Genomic DNA, 23962 nt, shown 5'->3' with positions numbered 1-23962 from the left:
TTTTTTATAGATAATTTAAAAAAGCGTTCTTTTTGGGACACCTGTACATATCTATACATTTTTAAAATATCGCTGATCAACTAAACAAAAAATCATGAATATTAATCACGATGTCATGTGTAGTAAATACAATTAATATACCTACATCCAAGAAATAATATAATGGTTGTCGATCAATATACTCTTATCAATCACGTTAAGCATTTTTAAATAAAATGAATCGATCCAAATTACAATTTGAATTTGAATATATTATAATTATTTAAATTTTAAATTTTATGATACAGAAATGATATGTAATTTAAGAAAGAGAATTTCGAGGTACCTACTATATGTATAGGTACAAGGTTATCAGTTATAATATATCAGTTATCTCTTAGTAGTAGTTAGTACATAATACATACCTACCTAATTAATCATACACATTTATAAAGAATGACGAATGTAATAAGCCAATTTAATGACTAATTTATTTAATATTTCATTTCATTATTATTTTTTATAATTTATAAGTGATTTGATATATTGAACAAAAACTGTAATTAGCTGCATAATATACATTTTACTGGTAAAATATACTATTCGTAATATATTATGCATGTAAAGGTATATAGGTATTTATCATTATATTATTGTTATTATTATTAGCAATTAAATAATAAAAAAAAAATGTTAATTATTTTTATCAATAACTTTGTTATTTATTTTTTATTTTCATGAATTACAGGTACATAATATGTTAATAATAATTAATGTTTCTTTGTTTGCCTTCTGTGTATATCTACTCAAATACTATTGAACTGTTTTCAATAAAAGTTATATCAATAGATTCCTTGAGACTCGGAAGGTGTTTATATATTTTTTTCAACCCCTATATAGATTATTATAGGGTGGCTTACGCTTACCCCTCGCTTATGAATTTAGTTTTGGCTCAGAAAATAAGTATATTTTTTTGGTTATTTAAGTGATTATCATATTATGATTACAAGTTGTATTATTTTATAATTAATAGAAATATTACAAAAAAAAATTAAAAAATTTGGACAAGTAGATACCGCTCTGCTGTATATAGTAAGTATAAAGTGCTTTACTTCTGTGTTAAATTTGGATTCAAATGATTTAATAATACATCATTGTATATGAAAATTGCTTCTGAGCGGGGATGGCCTAATATCGGCTATCAGCTTATACATATACATCACTAAGACACCAAGTATATTATAATACAATAAACATGATTTAATTTATCAATTATTAAATTATGATTTAATATCATGATTCATTTGATTGCTATTAAAATAATTTATTTTACTATTAGTATTGCATTACTACGATATAGATTAATTTAATTTTCACCGATAATATTGTATTTATAAATATTATAATTTATATTATTGTTAATTTTTGAATCAAAACCACCTTACTACAGTAGAACAGACAACAGTGTTAATAGATTATTAGTATAAATAGCTTATATCTTAAAAATTAAAATTAATATACATATTTTAACATATTTTGTCAATGAGTAGATATAGTAAAATGTATAATATACGTCTTCACGAATAATGTTTTTGAATATTTGGTAGAAAAATTTATGAAAAATCATACATTACATTTTCAAATCGTTGATATCGATTATAAAATTACATTTTTTTTATAAAGTTCTGATTAAAAAATAATTTGAAAATTTTGAAAATTTCACAAATTTTTTTACATACGAAAAAAAAGTCATATCATCGTATTATAAAAATGAATGCCTATACATTTGTCGTTCCGCTCAGAATCTGTAAATAAATAAATGAAGTGAATGCATAAATAGGTGAAGTTAACTAATAGATAAATAAGTTTTCTACTATCTACTATATTCATATAACCATATAGAATATTGTTGTAATAACTTGTTATCAAAGTCCATTTTCTATCCGTAACGCTATTTTCATTGATAGATGTGTCATCTTCCTCAGATTGTGTAGAAACAGATTAGATAATTAGTAAAATGTTTCAATGATAGTGAAACTAATCATAAGTAATAATCATCTTTATTTGTCTGGTGTTTGTATTAGGAACACGGAATTTTTAAGTTATCTACTGCATTTATTTCGATATTTCGACTTTTCAAGGTTTACTACTATAAGGCTGAGGCTATAGTGCTATACACTGCGTATTCGCGGTCTATAGGATGTCGGTAATCGGTGTATATTAATATATATTTATAAAATTATATAACAAGGTATATAATATGAATAATGGCCAACACTCAACACTATCTATGTATTTTAATACTATAGTATTTACTAAGCTATTATAAGATGATATAGATATTCGTGTAAAATAAATCAGGTACACCGTGTACCCAACGACAGCATACCTCTGAACTTAATATAAATTACACACGTATTTAAACATTTGAAATTGTGTAGGTACCTATAACCTAAACATTATTTATTTGTACAGTTTAGCCTGTAATTATTTTTTTTATTTCATTTATTATACTTACACACTTTGCCCTCTTGGTACGGTCCAGACTTCAGTTTAACGAGGATTCAGGATACTGATAATTTAAATGTTATAATTTACATATATATTTTTCTTTAATACAGAGAAAAATGTTAATTTACATACATCTTTTTTAATAAGTAAATTATATCAACAATAATAAATGTATACAATTATTTGAAACAATGGATATCTACTCCACTACCGGCACTACCCCCCAAAACCAAATGGATAATATTGTAATGTTTTTATCAAACATCAAAGTTTATAAGTTAATATTTTTTTAATTCATAGTTGAAAGTCGTATCGCTGTATGGTTCTAATTGTTAATTTCATATAATTTAAAGTTTTACAAATCTAGGTGATAATATTTACATATTAACTTATTATTTATTATTTTTTTTCTAATCTAATAGCTAATAGGTGTCTGCAGATTACCTATTCTAAAAGTGTAAAATAATGTAGTATGTTGAAAAACATAGATACTTGATAATTTATGAATATTTAAGCCTGAAGTGTCCTCGAAATAAGTTGATGTACTTTCATAACCTTAACAATTATGATACATATATCTATAATATTGTATTATTATTGTTATAACAATTGTATTGTTTCTAATAACTTATTTTATTGTATCGTTGTTATAGATAAACAAGTTATTTATGTTTATATTTAATTTAATATTTATACATAATACCATTACAAATAGCAGTGTGATGAATGATGACTGTATTATATAATATTATGTATATTGTTTAATATTTAGTACTATTCATTTTTCATATAGTACCTATAATGTATTTATTGGATATCTTACTGAATCTATCGATATAAAATATATTAGCTATAATACCTACAATATTTAAGCTATACAGACAATTGACAAATAGTGCATATAATGCATATTGGCATATTGCATATAGATAGTAGATACTTTAGTACCTGCTGATATATATTATGTTTTCACAGACTCGCAGCTGCAATTACAAAATTGTTACTATAAAATATGTAACCATATATTGTTGTATTGGACAAGGAAATTTATTTTATATCGTTTGGTGTTTACAGATGCTAAGATGCATAATCATAAAAAACTAGTTGAAAGCTAGTCAATAATTAATTTCTTCACATGATTTTTGTTTGACAGTAGCAATAACCTATAGGTAATTACTTACCAACTGATATTAATATATATTTAATATTATACCCTATAGTTCAGGGATGGAAAATCCACGACACGCGTGCCCGAAGTGGCACGCAAAAAATTAAAATATTTTTATAAACCCAATATCAACGAATTGACATCAAATATTAAAAAAAAAAAAAATTAAGAATTAACAAAGTTATGTAAATATATTATGTGCCTAAACTAACAATTTTTTTTTATTATATATTTCAATTAGGTATACAATAAAGTTATGATATTTTTTCTTACAATATTAAATATAATATTTATATTTTTCATAGCATGCCGCTTGAAAAAAAGGTTATTTTTGGCACATAGCGTTCAAATAATTTGCCATCCCTGCTATAGTCTATAGTTCTATACCCACGCGGATATAAGGTTATATATAATTTGAATTTTGATGTGAAGAAAAATTATTGATACGCAAAATACTTATATATATAATATATTTTAATATTTGTTCTATTGTTTTAATTATTTTTATTTTATATACTCTAAATCTAAGTTTCAGTAGGTATATTTTGTATCATTAACTTAATCATCGTTTAGTGATCTAGTCCTTTTTACCTGAAGAGCTACGGGGAAAAACGATAATAGTCAAAAGAAATTTTTTTCCAATTCTTATTTTATTCATTGTATATTTGTATCTAAAATAAATTGTATAACTACAACAATTTGTTTTGAATTATTTCGTACTTGATCTCTTGGTTGTTTTGAGTTTTAAAACATTAAAATTGCAATGCTGAACATTTTAGGAATATTTACTATTATCGTTTTTCCCCGTAACCCTTCATCTGCTAATTATATAATTATTGTTAAATGTCAATTGTACTTATTACTTAATCATTTGTTCAAATATTTACTAAATAAAATAATATATACCAATATCACCATAAGAATTAAAACATATGTATGGGTAGCATTATTTACACAATATAGAATATTAATGTTTAATGGGAAATGAAAACTTAGTAAAAAATACAAAAATATATAAACAAGATAGGGCATTTTAGCATCTAGTATGATATATTATATGTACATATCATTATTTTACTTGTAAACCAATAATAAAAATATAAAATAAATAATTGTAAAATCAATAAATCTTTTTTTTATTTCACTCTCAATAAAATAAAATACTTGATCTCATGCCCACATAATATTATGAGTTAAGGCCAAATTTCACATGATTGTAAACATGCAATAGTCGCATACTTACATGGATACTGGATAGTAATGTAGTATATGAATAAGTTAAATTCAAATATTATACTTAGTGGTTAATCATTTAATATTAATAAATATTTTATTATAAAGTAATTATAATTTAATTATAGGTAGATATCTAATTAGTAATTAAACTAATTATACTTATACGACTATATGACCTATTTTAGTTAAAACAAATTACCATGGGTAATACATGAAAAAAGGCCGCAACAAAACAAAAGGGAATTTTGGTCTTTCTGATCGTCTGCAGTTTCATAAATGTAGGTTTTTTGTTTAAAATCAAATGCGATTTTTATTATTGTGTTGAATGCTTCTTTAACATTTATTGAATCTTTTGCCGATGTCAAAAAGTATGATAAAATTTCATTATCCCTGCTCCATAACTTAACCCATTCCTGATCCACCTTTATATAATTATTAAATAATAATTGGTAATCATTAGTAAAATCGTTAGAATTTACATTTGTCATAGGTACACATATTCATAGATAGGTATACATAATTAGCAACAAGTAACAACCCATTTAATAAGTAGATAATATTAAATGTTTATCCTTTTATAACGAATGTCATTATATACTTGTATCCTCTTTAGAACATAAATTATATATTTATATGCAGTGGCGTATTTTAAAAAAATTCTTGGGGGGGGGGGTTAAAATTAAAAAAAAAAATCATATGATAAAGCTTATTATTGTTTCATCATACTTTGAAACTTGGAATAAAGAAATAAAATAAATATAAACAATATTAATTTATAACTGAAAAAATGTTGTCGTTCCGTTACCGTATCGTCGCAACGAATTTCTAATCGGTCCACTACGTGTCGACATCGGTCACCGGCGCTCTACTATTATAGTTTTTGTGGATTTTGGACAATGTTTTTATAATTCGATAATCGACAACTCCGTACACACATAACCTACTGGTTAGGTATTTTCTTATAATTTATAAACAATATTTTAATTAAAAACTTCTAAGATGCGTTGGTGTATAGATCTATGTTTTTGTTCGGGGGGGGGGAGTTTGAACCCGGGACCACCCCGTAAATACAACACTATTTATACGCAATAAGCAAAATTTGTCCTTATCATAGTAAAACTAAAAATTGATTTTTTTTTTATTAAATTCTTATTTATTATTATATTTAAATCATAAATAAAAAATAAAATAACAATATATATTACCATTATGTTATTTAAGTCGACTTTGTTACCGATAACTACAAATGGACATAATTTTCCATTAGGTATTGAAATCTCGTTAAGGAAGTCATCTCTCCAATAATTTAATGACTCAAAAGATTCTAATGATGTGACATCGTATACCAATATGCAACAATCAGCACCTCGATAATATGGTACACAGCAAGAACGCAGTGACCGTAGTCCTGGCATGTCCCAAAACTGTAATTAAATATAAATCATTATAACATCAAGAAATTGACAATTTATGATACACATTCGGCATTCTTATAATAATTAATAATCATATTTCTTGTATTATGTTACTGGAACTTGAAAGTGTCTACAGTATGGCACAGGCGCGATTCTAGGACTATATTTTCGTATGCGGACAACAGTAGATTTATTTAGTTTTAACTGCGAATAATATTCCTCATTTCCTTCCCTCAAAATTTTTTTAATAAAATATTTATGCTTATAGTTTCCACAAATACCTTAAATATTAGCAATAGGTACATTATAGTATGTAGCTTAAAATGTTTATATTAATTATAATAGGTAGGTAATAGGTAATAAAGATTTTAAATATAAAAAAAAAGAGTAATCCTTAGTTTTTAAGTAATTAAGTATAATTATGCTTATTTAAATATATTTAAATTTAACTGTCAAAAAAGTAATATAGACTCATTTTTAAAAGAATATAGTAAAAGCTAAATTTGAAATTGGATTCTTCTATTTCTCATGCTTACAAAAACTTCAAGGGCAGCAGTTGGATCTCTTAATAATTTGTCTGCTTTTTCTGTATCAATTGTTAATATATGTATTGATAATATATGCAAGGTTGCTTAATCATGCACAACTTTTCATAGTAGATCTTAAATATGTCTTAACACGGCGTATGATGGAAAAATTACGTTAGGTTATGTCAAATGATAAAACATCTTATGTTTGTATAAAAATTATATTTTTTAAATAAGCGGCATTAGAAATGTTGGTATGGCAACTGCCCACCCTGCCTATACGCTAGAACCGCCACTGGCATGGCAAAATACTGATTGTCGCCGGGAATGTTAATAAATTAAAAAATATAGCTATAAACTATAGTTAATGTTGATATTCACGTGATGATTTTGGTGAATGTGGACACGTGTTTGGTTAATATGTTGTACACAAATTATTATTTAAAAAAAATAATGGTGTGAATGATAATATTACAATTAAGTTTTAGTTTTAATCTTAGAAATTGTATTTATTGTAGCAAGACAAACCTTCAGGACATTTTAAAAAGTATAAAATGTTAACCATTACATTTGTATACCCACCACTTTATGAGTTATTAAAAAGTATATAACTACTTGTTAGAGATACCTAGTACATATAATTATCGATAATATAGGATAGGTTTAAATGATTGAGGGGTCGATGATTTGAAAATTATATAGTAATTAATATTAACAGAGCATTTCATAAATAATATATTATATAACAGAAGATTCACGTTTTACCACAATTTTTTTTTAATTATGATGGAAACAGTGGCGTATTTTTTTTTTTTTTTTGGGGGGGGGGGTGTCTACGGTGTCTGGACACCCCTAAACAAAAAAAAAAAATTTAATGTCGATAAATTTTGAAGGGAATTTGGTAAACAATAATATGTGTTTGGTTTTTTTGACTAATTTAATATTAGATAAAGTCATAAACTAATTTTAAATTAGTTCATAACGAATCACATATTATTGTTTGCCAAATTCCCTTTAAAATTTATCGACATTAAATATTGAATTTTTTTTTTATATAAAGTAATAAACTAATTAGGAAGGAAAATAAATTTAATTTTAAATTATGTACTTATTATCCTATTATATTTTTAATTATTTATAAAACTATTATTCTTTTAACATCACTGGTATCGAATTTAACAAACAAAATACATTGTAATAATTATGTTTACAGTAGATATTTGATACCTGTATGATTTAAATTACATAAAAATTACTACTTTTAATTAAATAAATAAAAATGTTTCATTACAATATTTGATGAGTATATTATGAGCTCTGTGGTAGTAGATGTAAAACAAAAATATTGCAACCAATTAACAAATAACCTACCTATATTATCTGGACACCCTTCAAAAAAATATTCAAAATACGCTACTGGATGGAAATATTATCTATAACTCTACAAGTATTAAGTATCTAGAAAAAATTGTGTTTAATTGCTTTGGTAGGCATATGGTATATTGGTATCTGCTATTTAGTAAACATGTTACTTATAAATTATAATAATTAAGGTAAATGTAAATAACCAAAAATAATAAAATATTTTAAGTCAATGTGGCAATTCAGATTTCAGTTATAAATTTATATAAATCATATTATGTATTTATGTTGTACATTAGATGTTTATTATTATAAATGAAAAACTTAAAAAAAAATTGTACCTGAATTGATACGATTGTACCATTAATCACAATTTCCTTAGTTGTAAAATTAGTTCCGTAATTTGGTAGATTTGTATCTGAATAATACTTGCCAGCCAACAAAGATGATTTTCCCACAGACGTATCACCCAAAATCACTATTTTCAGATTAATTTTCATTCCGAATGACTGATATTGTTGTACTCTACGATGTTCACTAACAAAACTAAGTCAACCACTAAATGCTGATCTACTATTACTGTTATAACATAATAATAATAATTTATGTATGTCCACTATCGTATTTTATATGATAAACAAATCAATCACATTTTTAATAATGTAATACAAAGACTAGTAATTGATTGAAAATCAAATGATTGTAATTTACAACTGCATTATTAGTATTATGCATGATACATAAACATATTATATAAACAGCATGCTATTAACAAAAAAATAACAAAATATGTACAATAATAATAAACTAAGTCCATAGGCTAATTACAATTGTCATTTTCAGCACGTAAAAATTCAATTTAATAATAAACAAAATAATATATAAACACAGATGTATCGTGTATACAACAAATTATATAACATCATGACAAAGATATATGGGAAACTTGTGTAAAATCATCTTAAAAATATTTGAAAAAAAAAAATTGGCAAGTAGGTACCGCTCTAATGTAACTACATTAGCTGCCATGTACTCCTGTGGGTCACAGTTAGTAGTCAGTAATGGATGTCTTAATTTTGAATTCAATGATATATCATCGTATATGAAAACGATCCTGAGCGAAGATGACAGTCCGTCAACCTACATTATACACACTTCTTGTTGAGTACATAAAGTATATTTCATGATAATATACCAATATACCATTATGTTTTTTTGTTGTAGCTATTGGTCATTCATTTTTCAATTGATATTTGGTATTACGGTAGGTTGATTTATTTTTTTCCAAAAAATTGCATTTATTATATTAATAGGTAGTATTTAATTTTTATAATAATTTATATTTATACCATTATTATATTATTATTGAAATTAACTTTTGAGTTGTTGTCATCTTACTGCAAAATAGAGTGAATAGGTTAATTGTATAAATAGATAATAATATCTTTAAACTAATCAACATATTATTAAATAAAGTTCATAATAGCCAATAGGTACCTATAAGCAGTTTTGAATTCCCATGAATAACGTTTTGGATTATAACAAAAATAATTAAAATTGTAATTCATCGATAAAATTAAAATGTTATATAAATTATAATATGTAATTTCGTCCAAACTTGAACTTCAAATATCTATTTATTTTTGTATTTATTAATTTTGTTTTAGATTATTGAGTTCCAATATGAACTACTTATTAGGAATGTTATTTTACATTTTCAAATTTTTGATAAAAGAATTGAAGATTTAATAAATTGTTTAATACATAACACGACCTGAACATTTTTGTTAAAATTTAAAATTATAATGCCTATGTTTTTTTAAAAATATTTTTATATAGATATAAGAACCATTTATGAGGAACCTTGTATTATTTCTTTAAAATTTTCGACTTACTAAAAATATTTTTATTGATATTAAAAAAAAAAAAAAACGAAAATTTCAATTGCTTATTTGAATAACTGAGTGAAAATATTTCTAAAATTAAACTGTGTATATAAAATAATAATATAAACCATTTTTGAACATTTCAAGTATTTACGGTTATTTGTTTTTGAATTTTAACAGAATCTTACATTATGTCGAAAACTTGTTTAGTGTATATATCAGTTACGATCTGTCAGCATGTATATCACTGATATACTAAGCATTATATATTTTTATTATTATTGGAGGATTTTGAATGACTGAAGTCTGGAGAAATATTACTATGGCGTGTTGTTCTGTGCCTTCAGATCTAGTGAGTTACTCTTTAGTGATCTTGCCGTTGAGAACGGATCGACATATCGTGCGTGATAACGTCACGGTCATATCGCAGAATAGATCAATTGGTCACTTATTTAAATTACCACTATCAAAGAGCTCCACTCTTTCCGGCGGCAGAGCGTGCAGTATGTGTGGCGAATGAGTTGCAGATATCAGAAAGTCGAGGATGTCGGTCACACTGTTTCGACGCGCGTGCGCAACTTTGGAAAAACGCAACCGCCCGCCGGCCGCCATCGCCCATCATCGCGATCAATTCCAGTAGATAAAATATATACCTATAGGTATATTATAAATTGTAGTATTGTATTGATATTTATTATAATAAATAAATATTATTATTAACATATAATATTACATAAGTATATCTACCTACATTTACGTATTATAATAATAAAATAATAATATGATACATCAGTTATTTTGTCGTGTCAGTGTCACTTGTAATTAATATTCGTAATCGTCTTAACGTTGTATTCGCTACGGTGAAGTATCTCATTGCTCGCAGTCTTCATTAATTCTATCGTCATCCGTTAGTCGTTACTCGCGCGCGCGCACAACTGCTACCTCACTATGAACTGTCGTGTATGATACTGGAAAATTAGACTACAACGTTTAGCGCCAGTATCCTTGTCCACCTACGGTTCCGTGAACGTATTGATAAGGACATAAGGCGTTTCGCAGTTTTCATTACCATTTACCGACGATTTATCGCGTGTATTATCCACCGCCGCCGAAATGGACAAGAGGAAGTTGTCGTGAGTATAATATAGTAATGATAAAATAATATTAAAAATAGCGCACCAATTATATATTGCCGTGTATGTGGTGTGGAGCCTACGATTGATATTTTACGAATTCACGAAAAACAGCTTACTGTAATGGGTATTGATTGTGCGAAAATTAAAACACCGTTGCACATGACAATTCGCCTTAACTTACAGCTGTCAATGGCCGATGACAGATGTGTCACGAGAATGATTTCAGTTTTTGTTGTACACTCAAGTACATTTATCTGTTCAGTTGATAGTATTTAAACTATGTTTCAATGGTGTGCCATTTGTTGATTTGTGATGAAACGAAGAGGAATAATTAGATAATTTCAGTGTTTTCACAGAAACAGAATTAGATCTTCCCCAAAAATAGTTTACCCATTAAATCAATATAAAATCTATTGCATGTAATTGCCAATTTCCTGATTATCCTTGGTATTTATATTTATATAAACTAAATTATTATTAGCATTTGATACTGTTTTTGCAACTTAAGCGTTCATTGGGTTGTATTGTTTTTTCTTATTTATTAAGTAGGTAATAAAATCTTAGTAACATATTAGCTTACAAGTTGAATATTATATTTAACGTCATATGGCACTATGTACTGTGAATTGACATAGTATTATATTAGCTTTAAAGTATTATTTACCTACATATGGTTACCGTATTTAATTTTAACTATTTACCTAAAAAACCAGAAGTTTATATAATATTAGTGTTCAGTATCCTCTTACCAATAACTCCCCCCCCCTCATTGTCTCAAAACACACTGGTTCAGTGATCTCTTTATTTAAATAAAATCAAGTTCTGAAGTGTATCAATGGATCCTTCCTCATCAAATTAATTTAGTTATATATGTGTACATGTCTTCATATTTACTTATTATGTTTTTTAAATACAGATTGTAAGTTTTCTAATAAAAAAAATAGTATTTTAAATCTTTTTTCTAAAGTTTTATTATTAAAAATATTTAACAAAGTATAAACACCAATTTCAAAATCACGGACATTGTTTTTATATACATATTAATTGAGTCCATGTTTAAATACTGAATTTCCATCACATTAAAAAAAAATATATATCTTTTTTTTCCTTTTTTACATACCTAATTAGACTGTTAGTATTGCTTGCCACAATTCTTCAAGTATGATTAAGAATATATTTATTTTTCCATGTTAATTTTGAATAGATTGATGTGTGTTATTATTATTTGTAATTCAACAAATAAAATCAAAAATGCTTGTATATATATTTTATATTTTATAACTTTTATCTGTAAAAAGGCATGAGATCACAAATTTTATCAAGTTATCTGTATGTATTTATAAAATTGATTTTATACTTTACTCAATAAAATTTCCTAGGACTCGATTAGTATTTAGTTTCCCAACTGTGGACTCAATTTGTATATTTTTCATTTATATCTGGGACTCGATTGATTTATTATATTTTTTTTCTTATTCAGGTATAGGGATTCATTTACAATATACTGATAATATTATAGGTATAAGTATAACATTTTTGAAAACAATTAAAAGCAATATTCCTGTCTTTAATAACTCCTATTCTTGATGTCTGGTAAGGATCATGATGGTACCTATTTTACAAGTTGATACATAAAAATTAAATAAAAATGTTTGTTATAAATTTTATTGTATTTTAAATATACTAAGATGAACATTAGTCATAAATAATTTGGATTAGTTTTATCTTTACTGATAAACTTTACAGCAGAAAAGTAATTAATTTCTAGAATTATTAAAAATAATTAACAAATAAAGAGTAAATATAATATATTACATACACTACACGTAATAAAAATAATTTTATTACTTAATTCTAATCTTAATATTAGTACCTCCTACTTGAGTAAGAAATAAAATTCCAATGTGATATTATTTTATGATTGTTTTTTTCAATTTTTTGAATAAAATATAATAGTATTTTTTGAATAAAATATAATAGTAGGTAAATAATGTATTTACTGTTTGGTAACATAAAATTTAATCCATTTTGGAGTAGATTGTTTCATTGACAGCTATACATATTTGATTTATTTGATTTTTATCTATAAAATCATGTATAACACTATGGTTTATACGATGTTTGACACTTTCCATTAGAGGACCTTTAAAAAACACCTCTACTATGTATAATGCTCCATTAAATAAAAAACTTGGCATATATTTAGGTAATTCTGATACACTCACTTCCATTGTTCCGACAGTATTTAAATTAATATTGTATGACACTAAACAGTTGATTGGTCTTACAGCCATTTTCACATCAAATTGATTGTTTAACATGGTAGCCCAAAGCTGACACTTAATTCCAAAACAAGTTGAATCGTCCCAAATTACGTCTAGATGTTGTATAGTGAAAGATATTTCTATCCACGTTTCCTCTTTTCCTGGATGCACAATAACATTACCAGTTCGCTGAATATTTGATATTTTATCAATGCGACCACCTGATCCATCAAACAATCCAACTGAAAAATCATGTATTCCCGTTTGCAGCAAAGCTTTGTATCGATTTTCATGGCTGTTGTCACTCAATAAAGTATCAAAAAATGCATTTATGCTATTTTTTTTATCTGCTGCTGCAATAAGTAATATATTGAAAAATAAGTTAAAAAAAAATATATTTAAACTCATTTTTAAATCTATTCCGAACATTTAATTCCTTTTAACTTAAAGGTTTGTATTCATTCAAATGAATATTAGCTATAGTTCACGAGGCAGGATGTGTTACATTAAATTCATCTCTTGTAAAATGATTATTAAATAATATGACTGATGTTAACGTTCATGCTGAACAAAGATATTTTTAATCCCTTCCAATGTAAACCTATTAATTTTTTGAAATATGTTGGTTACTTACAAGCCATGATATGAGTGGGCAGAGGGGCACTCCCCTCATGGACACAAGTTTTTTAATAGTGAATGTATTTTTATCTATAATATATTGTATGCTATTATTTATCACTAGAATGAACAAAAAATATTTGTTTTGTACTTGATTAATATCAAAATAATAATAATAATAATATATATTGGCAGTTGTATTATGTATGGTAATCAATTATTATTCATATTACAATTTCAGCAATAATATCTTTATAAGAACTATTATTTCATTTCTTATTAAAGATTATTACTATAGTTATTTTAAAGCAAAATTTAGTTCTTATTCAGTATTTATTAGATTATCCTATGTTTATTAATTATTGTTTATAATTCATCATTTAGGTAAATATATTTTTAAAGTTGGAAAGTTACTGATTCTGAGAAAACAATAAATTAAAATATAGGTACTTATTAGCTTTTATAATTTGTCCAGGTAGACAAATGGATGTAGATTATTTTTTAGAAAGCAATTTTTTCATTTTCTTATGTTTTTTAAAAAGTTATATGATTAAACCTGAATAAATGCTCAAATTTAAACACCACAGGTTAAAAAAAACTATTGTAGTTTTTGATATTCTTTAAAAACAATTGTTTTTATTGGTCTTTTCAGTCTTTTATATCTAACTTCTATTATTATATATTAAATTGTATTTTTAAATGTAATATTATAGTAAGTAAGTCATTAATTATTATTAATTTTAATTGAAAAATTTAATAAGAAAAATTGAAAAAATAGTTTGTGATTATATTTATTAAAAATATTTTGTAGTTCTATTCTTGCGGAATTATAACAAGTCAATTACTTTAAGACACAACTTTACTTAAACAATAATGATTTATACTTTTAATTTTGTTTAGAACGTCTGGAGATTCTCTTTATGTTACCCTGAGCTTAGCAAAAACAGCAGAAACAGAAGAAATTAAGAAAACTTATCGAAAACTTGCATTAAAATTCCATCCAGATAAGAATACTGGTAACCCAGAAGCAGAAGAAAAGGTTTGTTACTTGTTTTGAATTTAACTGAATTTTGAATTTTATTTTTTTCGAATTATTGATAGTATATATATTATTTATATACATTATTATATGCACATTAATATAAAAATATTTTTCCTATAAAAAATATAATAATTAGATTTAATAACCAAATTTTATTTTTATGATATTTAATGTAAGTACATTTATTTTTGTCTTTAGTTCAAAGAAATCAATAAGGCGTATAGAATATTGACGGATCCAAGCAAACGTAATATATACGACAATTATGGTTCTCTTGGATTGTATATTGCGGAGCAGTTTGGCGAGGAGAATGTCAATGCTTATTTCTTTGTCACTTCAAAATGGTGCAAGGTGTGTGAATATTAATTGTTGTTATTTTTGTCATATACATATGTGATATTGTAAAACATCTCTAATTTTCAATTATTATTTTTCAGGCTTTAATAATTGGATCTTGTATAGCTACTGGATGTTGCTGTTGTTTCTGTTGTTGTTGTTGTTGTAATTTCTGTTTTGGCAAGTTTAAGCCAAATGTACCTGAAGATCAACAAGCAAATTATACAAATTTACATGTAAGTAATCAAAATCATTAAAATGTTTTATTATTGATATTCGCATGCAGTCAGTTTTGGAAATGTTAACAATAAACCCAGGTTTCAGGTTTGTTTTATTTGGCTAAGGGCACTTGTAAGCATGTTCTATAACAATAAGAAAATTTTTTTTATACCTTATACGATTAGATCATTTGTATTATATATTTCAATAGTTTTATAAAAAATAAATTGTCAAAAAATTAATCAATAATTGGAATAAATAATATATTACAGTAGTTAGGTTTTATGATAAAATTTTAAATTCATTACATTGAACAAGTAAATTTCATTTTATCTTATCACAATATTTAATATTATTATTGAATAGTATTGTATAAATCACAATTTGACAATAGATACAAATATACAATGTAGTACTATTACTAGTGAATAAATAACATAATGTATAATAATGTATTACATTTTGAATTACTAAATTAATATTAATTTAATGCCACTCTAAAAATGTTTTTATTAAGAATAGTTAATACAATGGTTGCAAGTTTAATAGATATTGAATCAAATTTATTTAAACAATTATAATTTTACTACCTTGTAGTCTTTGATTGATTTTTGAGATTTTTTATAGAATGTAAATTAGGATTTATTTGTTTTGTGAACAAAAATATGCTGCTTTACACCTGAAAAATAATTATTGTTAGGTTAAAAAAAATCATACTCAAAAGTAAAAATAACTTAAAGCAATTTTAATTCACTAATTTAGAATAAAATTATTCCTGATGTCTATCATAATATTCCATAATGATTTAAAAAAAATAAATACTGTTATGTACAGTAAATGAGTGAAAATATTTTTCGTGGACAGTCTATCAACTTTGGAAACTAAATTAGTTTATCTAAGTGTATTATTGGTAACTGGTAAGTGGTACTATATTTGTTATAATTATTTGATGCATACAGTTAATTAAAAATTATTATTATTATTATTATTATTCTCAATAATATTAATGAATAGAAAAATTCATTTTTAACGAGACTTTAACAATTAACTCATAATAACAAGGTATTTAGATACTTGAATATCTTTTAAAATAACTATTCTGTGTATAATATGGAAGTATGAATTCACAGTAACCATTTTTAATAAACTATCATATCATCAAAAACTCATATTTTTTCACCAAGTATTGTATTGTTGAACGTTAAAAAATTTAAGAGGACACATTAAAAAAATGTTTGTATTTTTTTTGTTTTAAACATAGTAAATCTATATTCATTTTACAGTTTATATTTATAATTAATATTAAAGAAATTTTAAATAGTCTTTAATTTATAAAAAAGTATAATTTAAGTTGTGTCCTAGCAAAGCATTTTTTTTCCAATATTTATTTTAAAACAAAAAGTTATATTAATTTAAAAAAAAAAAAAATTCTCAGGTAGTTTACATTCTTTATTAATATTATAATATAAGTATTAATATTTATTATAAATAAATAGTAGTTGAATATGGTATAAAGATTTACTTAGTTACATATATGGATAACAGAGACAATATTTGTGGTTGTAGTTTCTTCCTAAACACATTATGTAAATGTTTGAATGCAGTGAAATAGTTATTTAATTTATACATGTATTTTTACTTCTATCACTATTCTTTTATTTATATATAAATTATTTGAGATAATTACAAATTTAAGATGTTGGCGTTTAACACTATTTATATTTGTAATTTATTTTAATAATAAATTAGTAGATGTTTCAATTTACCGTGACTATAATACTATGTACTGCACTGAATAATATTAAAAATAAGTTGTTAATTTTAGAATTTTCCATTCTATCATAGTATAATATATATCTAAACCTGACACATTTCTATTAAAGCTTAACATTTTAGTTTTGTTTAAATATATCTACATTTTTATTGCCATATCATTAGTTGCATGCTAACAATACGTCTAAAATACTATAATATTTGTTTTTAAATTACTTGTTATTCGATATATAGTTGACTACATATCATGTAGTTTTATTATTTTTTGAATATCATTGGTCCCATTTTTTGCATTTAATGTTTGCTTGTTTTCGGTGTTTTATTTTGTAGAACGATGGAGCAAATTCAAATATAGATGGTATACATAAAAAGGTAATTTTTGTATAATTTGTTATTTAAAACAAAACAAATATATGTTTATATATTATGTAATTTTAGTAAACTATGTACTAATAGTAATATTAGTTGAAACATGTTTTATAATTATTTAGTTAGTATCATTATATTGCCAATAAATTTATATTTCATTACAAACTAAATTCACTTGTAGTTAGTTTTATTCATATATTTTATAAAAGTTGCATATAGAAAAAAAAATTGTAAAAAATAGTAACTAATAGCTTTTTTTAATTACTAATTAAGAATAAATAATTATATTACTAATATTGAATACGATTAGACTGTTAGAATACCATACAAATTTATATTTTTAGAACGGAGCTAAACCTATGATAAAATTTGAACTGCACTTCCTTAAACTAATGGAATTTTATCTCATTTATTATAAAATTAATACTATTTAAATATGTTATTCTATGTGTTTTAGATTCTGAGTGGATCAATGAATGTATTAATCTGTTCTTTTTTGTCTATCATCACTTTTTGCGGCATTTAAAATGTTTTGATTATTAACTCTAGGAGTGGTTTATGGTTGTTTATTAGATTTTATTGGTACTTTGGAGGGGTCAGTACCTTTTTAAATAACCATAAAATACAAAATAAGAATTTTTATACAAAAACTAGTATTCAACAAAATTGATTTTATTTTTTTTTTTTTACATAACTTAAAATGGATAATGGTAGATACTTATAATGTTCACAGTTATAATACTATATACATAAAATAACATTTTTAATGTATTATTCAATAATAGATTTTTGGCAAAACTTAATTCAATCTACCTCATAGTAAAATAAATTAAACTATTTTAATAGCAATATAAATAGTCTATATAATATAGGCTGATAGACTATATTTGTTCAAAGTTCCTTTTTGTGTATAATGATTTATTATTCAATTCAATTTTAATACATACTTAAAATTGAGTTATTTCTATGATATTCGAAAAAATACCGTACAGCAGAGTAGTTTTCTACTTTCCCCTTTTTTTAAATTTAGTTTTTATACTAACCCATAATGATTTTATTTAAATAATTATGAATTAATATGATAATTAATTACATTGTTATGCTAAATACTGCCATACAAATAAAATAAAATACAACTAGCAATAAGTAATTTTAATTTTAATAATTTTTCTGCACTAATATTCTTCTATAAAAGCATAATAATATATTGTACAATATTTTTATTTATAAGTAATGTGTGGTGATAAAGAAGTTTTGGAATGAAATAAATTAGCAATATTAACATTTAATCTGATAAATTTTAACCTACAAAATTGGCACTAACTATTTTTTTTACCATAAATTAATACTTTATATTAATATGGAAATTTATAAAATAATAATTTGTTTAATTTTTAGTTTTAATTGGCATATGGTTACTGAGTAAATATATAAATGCATTGTTTGCTTGCTTATCAACAATGTTAAAAATATTTATATAAAATAAGTTAAACAAAAAAATAAAGGAGTACCTATGCTTTGTTTTAAATGAATTTTTTAAATACTAATTTTGTTTTAAGCTAATTACTAGTATGTATGTATGAAATACCATGACAAATTAATAAAAAAATGTCATTATAATTTTTTACATTTAGGTATTAAACAGTGGTGCCGATTTCATTTGAAATACTCAAGCAAATTGCATGAATAAATATTTATAAAATATCATCCATTCTCTTAGGTCATAAATATTACTAATATAAATGTTTTATTATTATTGTTACAAGTATTTTATTATAATACTTGTATAAGTTTATATGAGCCACCCATTTGCATTCTACCTACCCATTGATATAGGATCGACACCACTGTTAATGACTATTGAATACAATAACAATCACTCATAAATAATATTCATGTATAACATATGCTTATTATTTAGGAGGATAGTGAAGATGATGTTATAGTGAATCAACCATCTTCTACAAACAATGCTACTGGAGGCGCAGCACAGCATAGTAACGCGTTTGCCATGCCGCCACCGCCTTCAGCCAACGAGACCACTGCACTGAATCCAGATGGTACTCCTACAAAGTATTCTGCAAGCAAATAAATTTTCTTTGAGTCATTAAAGCCCGTCCCTTCAGACACATATAATTCTCAAGTATGACAGAGTAATTGTCTTCAATTACTGTTTTCCAGTGGATTTTTTTCACAGAGCATTACAATAAATCAATTTTTTCATATTCATTAATCACATTTTTAAATTTCAAGATGATTTTAATATTTTGATTAGTTGTTTAAAAATGTACTACCAATAAGTGTGTACGTATAAATTTTCCTTGTGTGTTTTTCCTCCTATAGCTTTTACATGTATTTAATTTTGCATAGTTAATAACTAAATAAATATAATATTATTATGTAAACCTGTTTCAAAATGTGCCAGTTTTTTTTAAAAAATTCTTTTATATAGATTCTTATAAAAAAATAATATAACTGCTTTAATTAAATCAATTATATGATTTGAACCATGTAGAAATTTGTTTTATTCATTACAAATAAAAGAAAACAAACTTACACTTATCGACTGAATATCTAATATACACACACACAACTAAATTAAATTTGTTTTTATTATACTTTGTGAATATTTATATAATGTTGAACAACTTATCCTAACAGGGCAATTTGGTTAATACTTTATATTAGTTCTAATATATATATATATATACATAATAGATATTAGTCACAAATACATCAAGTCATTTATAATAATTTAGACTTTTTTATTTTAATGTTTTTTGGCATGTGATTTATTCTATTTTAATCTAGCCTAATTTGATATTAAGAAATACCTATTTTAAATGTATAATTACATTTTAATCATTAACATTATTCATAGCTTATAATTATACAATTATTCATTAATCATTTTAATATGATACAATAATAATCTATTCAGTTTTACATATTTTGTTTATTATTGTATTTGCTACTTGTTAAAGAAAAAACCTGTGTTCGTGAACAATTCGTTCTGATTTTTTATGTTAATTATTATTTTTATAATTTTTTTTTAAAGTTTTGTTTACACAAAGAAAATAAGTAGTGATAGCCAATATTAATTATTCTACTGATTCTATATAAACAACAAAGTGAGATATATTAGAGATAACATTATCTTGTATATTTTTTTTTTGTTTATAGATACTCTGTTTTAAAATATAATTATTTCATTTATACATTATATTCTGTGACTTGTGTTATTTAATAGAGAATTTTCCATTTTTTTGTTTTTAATATTTAAGTAGTTTAAGATTTTTGAATCTCCTCTAGGAATACATATTGTGTAAATAACAGAACTACATTTGTTAAATATTATTAATGTATTACCTTGCAGAAATTATTTGAATTTTTCATGTGCAGCATTAGATTGGTATAGACAGTTTTAAGTTAATCATTTTTTTATTTTGTACTTTAATATCATCTACTACTATTTCTAAACAATAATAACAATATTATATTCTTTACAGATCATTGTTATTTTTTAAATTTTTACTCATATAACTCTTTAGTGCACCTATAATCATGCTATTATTTTATGTGTAATTTATAAGCTACATTCATCTAATGAAAATAATCTTTACTGAACAAGCAAAATACAAATATTCTAAAATAGGTGTAGACATCTTATTTTGATTTTTATCTACTTAAAAAAAATAAGTTAGATTGGCGTGTTCTACAATATTACTATTTTACTATTATTATTTTTTATGTGAAATATAATAAATAAATTATAAAATACAATACATTTTAGTTTATTATATCTTAAGTTTTTTTGTTAAATATGATATGTAAAGCAAAAAATCATAAATTTGTTGGTTAAAATGATAGAGATGTGATAGAGATGAATGTGCCATGAACACAATTGATAAAAGTTAATAGTAAGTAAATATACCTCAAGTCTAATAAACCGACAAGCATAGTGGTGTGATTGATACTTTTTCATGGGGTGTGGAGTATACGTTTTTATATTTATATGGGTTGGCTAAGCCTCCCACACACTCGCAGGGGCATCATTTCAACTTTTTGAAAGGTATGCTAATGATAAAGCAGGCCAAAAAAATATATACTATATAGTTATTATAAAAATGTAATTCTTCATCAATATAACGATTTAATACAATATCAATATTGTATACATACCTAATAATCCCAAGTTAATACCTACCTACATACTTTATTTTATTTTAAATTTAATTATTTATATTTTATAGACGGTATGGAAAATAAAAAAAATCCTGAAATTTTGAATCACATAAGTTATTTTATATAAACCAAATAATTTATTTTTTAATTATTTAATTTAAATAATAACATAATAATACATATCTAATAAAAATCATTTATTTATGTTTACTATTGGTATTGTGATCAGTGGGGTATCTTCTGTTTTTCATTTTTGCAAAATCATTAACATTCAAATTTATTTGTTTTGCTCTTCAATTTAAACTCCAAGAACCATTAAATCGTTAAATCTTTTATCGCCAATTAATGTTCTTGACATTTTTATCCTTTTCAGTCAAAAAAAAAAGCGCTCATTTGATGCAGCTGTCACTGGTAGGTAGTGTTAGCATTATTATAGACAATACAGGGGCGTCATTTGGGGTATTGCAGGGCATGCTTATGCGTACCTAAAATTTATCAACATCCAATTTGGCCTGACTATATTTTTCTGCGCCGGGAAAAAATTATTCTTTTTTTTTTTATATAATTGGTCTCAAGCATCGACATCTTTGGCCATACATTGTATTAGTTGTTAATGAACACGTTTTTGACATATTTAATGTATTTGACCAGGCACCGGCGGCAACCCGCGGCCCTCCAAATATATTTTAGATGTTTAAAATTTCAATTTTATATCCTAAATTTATATAAATAAAATTTAATCATGACTGTTATATAACAATGTGCACATCTCATGAGGGTAGCAATGAGCTAGAACGTAATCTAATCGTATATTATGTATATATATATACAAAATTATATTTTTTAATATTTTAATTTTGTATGCAGTCCTCAACAAAACACCGGTTGGGAAAAGTTGCCCAAAAAAAATGTTAGAAGATCGTAGAAATTTATATAAAATAATTTAGTAAAATTTAGTTATTTATACATTAAGTAATAATTGTGTAATATTAAATAAATATTGTTATTTTTTATCATATTATAACAACATTTTAATTAAAATAAGTGATTTACCTATATCAGATAACATTTTTTTGTAATAACTATAGTGTATTATAATATATTGGCCTGCTTTGTTGTTAGCGTACCTTTCAAAAAGTCGAAATGACGCCCCTGAGACAATATTTTTATGGTTGTAGGAAATGCAAATGGTAGATTAAAAAAAAATATTTAATATTAATTCTTATTTTAGTTGGCACTTGTTTTTTAGTACTAATGTTGCCTCAATTAAAGAAAATGCCGATGGCAGGCTTAAAGAAATAACTTAAAAACCTCTATAGTGGTCTATGAACTTATTAGCAGTAACACATTCTTCACGAAGAAAGTCAGCGTTTGTATAGTCTGATACGTTAATAATGTCAAAAATTTGTCCATTTCTCGAAACACGTTAATTCAACTGCGTTGCAATCCTAAAAAATTACATATATTTAATACACCTAATACAAATTATGGTCATAGACGATAGACGCCGATGCTTGACACCAATTATATATATATATATATAAAAGAAAAATTTTTGCCCGGCGCAGAAAAACTATAGTCCGCCAAATTGGATGTTGATAGATTTTGGGTATGTATGTAAGCATACCTTTAACCTGGCCAACAGAATAATAAACAGTTCACATTACACATTTATTTCCCTCATTTCAAACATAAGGCCTATACTGGGCAAAAGGTGCATAAGGTAAAAATGATGTACACAATACACTTGTATCAATCGGGCATGTGATGGGGTATTATGCATGTTTTTATATTACAATGCCGAGTGCCCCGATTAGGTGCGAGTACTGTTTATGTGCAGTGGCGGCGTGATCGGGGGGGGGATCAAGGTGCCGTCCAATCCCTTTTAGATTTTTTTGTAAGGATTTATTATTTATATGAAAAAAATAATTTAATG

General features: G+C 24.6%; 3 protein-coding genes across 4 annotated transcripts; 1 reads left to right on the top strand and 2 right to left on the bottom strand.

Moving 5' to 3' along the window:
* Positions 1–5068: 5068 nt before the first annotated feature.
* Positions 5069–8765, bottom strand: LOC113548069 (ras-related protein rab7-like). Its single transcript, XM_026948729.1, has 3 exons — positions 8540–8765; positions 6100–6318; positions 5069–5316 (listed from the first exon to the last, which is right to left on the bottom strand). The coding sequence occupies exons 1-3, from the start codon at positions 8696–8698 to the stop codon at positions 5080–5082; spliced, it is 615 nt and encodes a 204-aa protein (XP_026804530.1). The 5' UTR covers positions 8699–8765; the 3' UTR covers positions 5069–5079.
* Positions 8766–10777: 2012 nt separating this feature from the next.
* On the top strand, positions 10778–20443 carry LOC113548067 (dnaJ homolog subfamily C member 5 homolog). 2 transcript variants are annotated; one of them, XM_026948727.1, is made up of 6 exons: positions 10778–11217; positions 15003–15141; positions 15343–15495; positions 15582–15716; positions 17803–17844; positions 19763–20443. In XM_026948727.1, exons 1-6 carry the CDS (start codon positions 11198–11200, stop codon positions 19931–19933), a joined length of 660 nt encoding a protein of 219 aa, XP_026804528.1. In that variant the 5' UTR covers positions 10778–11197; the 3' UTR covers positions 19934–20443. The 2 variants fall into 2 exon arrangements, with proteins under 2 accessions (XP_026804528.1, XP_026804529.1); XM_026948728.1 differs by lacking the exon at positions 17803–17844 and having other exon boundaries at positions 10780–11217; positions 19763–20442.
* LOC113548066 lies at positions 13225–14018 on the bottom strand. Its single transcript, XM_026948726.1, has 2 exons — positions 13446–14018; positions 13225–13363 (listed from the first exon to the last, which is right to left on the bottom strand). The coding sequence occupies exons 1-2, from the start codon at positions 13911–13913 to the stop codon at positions 13355–13357; spliced, it is 477 nt and encodes a 158-aa protein (XP_026804527.1). The 5' UTR covers positions 13914–14018; the 3' UTR covers positions 13225–13354.
* Positions 20444–23962: the final 3519 nt, after the last annotated feature.

The sequence above is a fragment of the Rhopalosiphum maidis genome, chromosome 4, assembly GCF_003676215.2.
Source record: "Rhopalosiphum maidis isolate BTI-1 chromosome 4, ASM367621v3, whole genome shotgun sequence".
Classification (NCBI taxonomy): domain Eukaryota; kingdom Metazoa; phylum Arthropoda; class Insecta; order Hemiptera; family Aphididae; genus Rhopalosiphum; species Rhopalosiphum maidis.
This window is presented reverse-complemented; position numbering and strand designations above follow the sequence as displayed.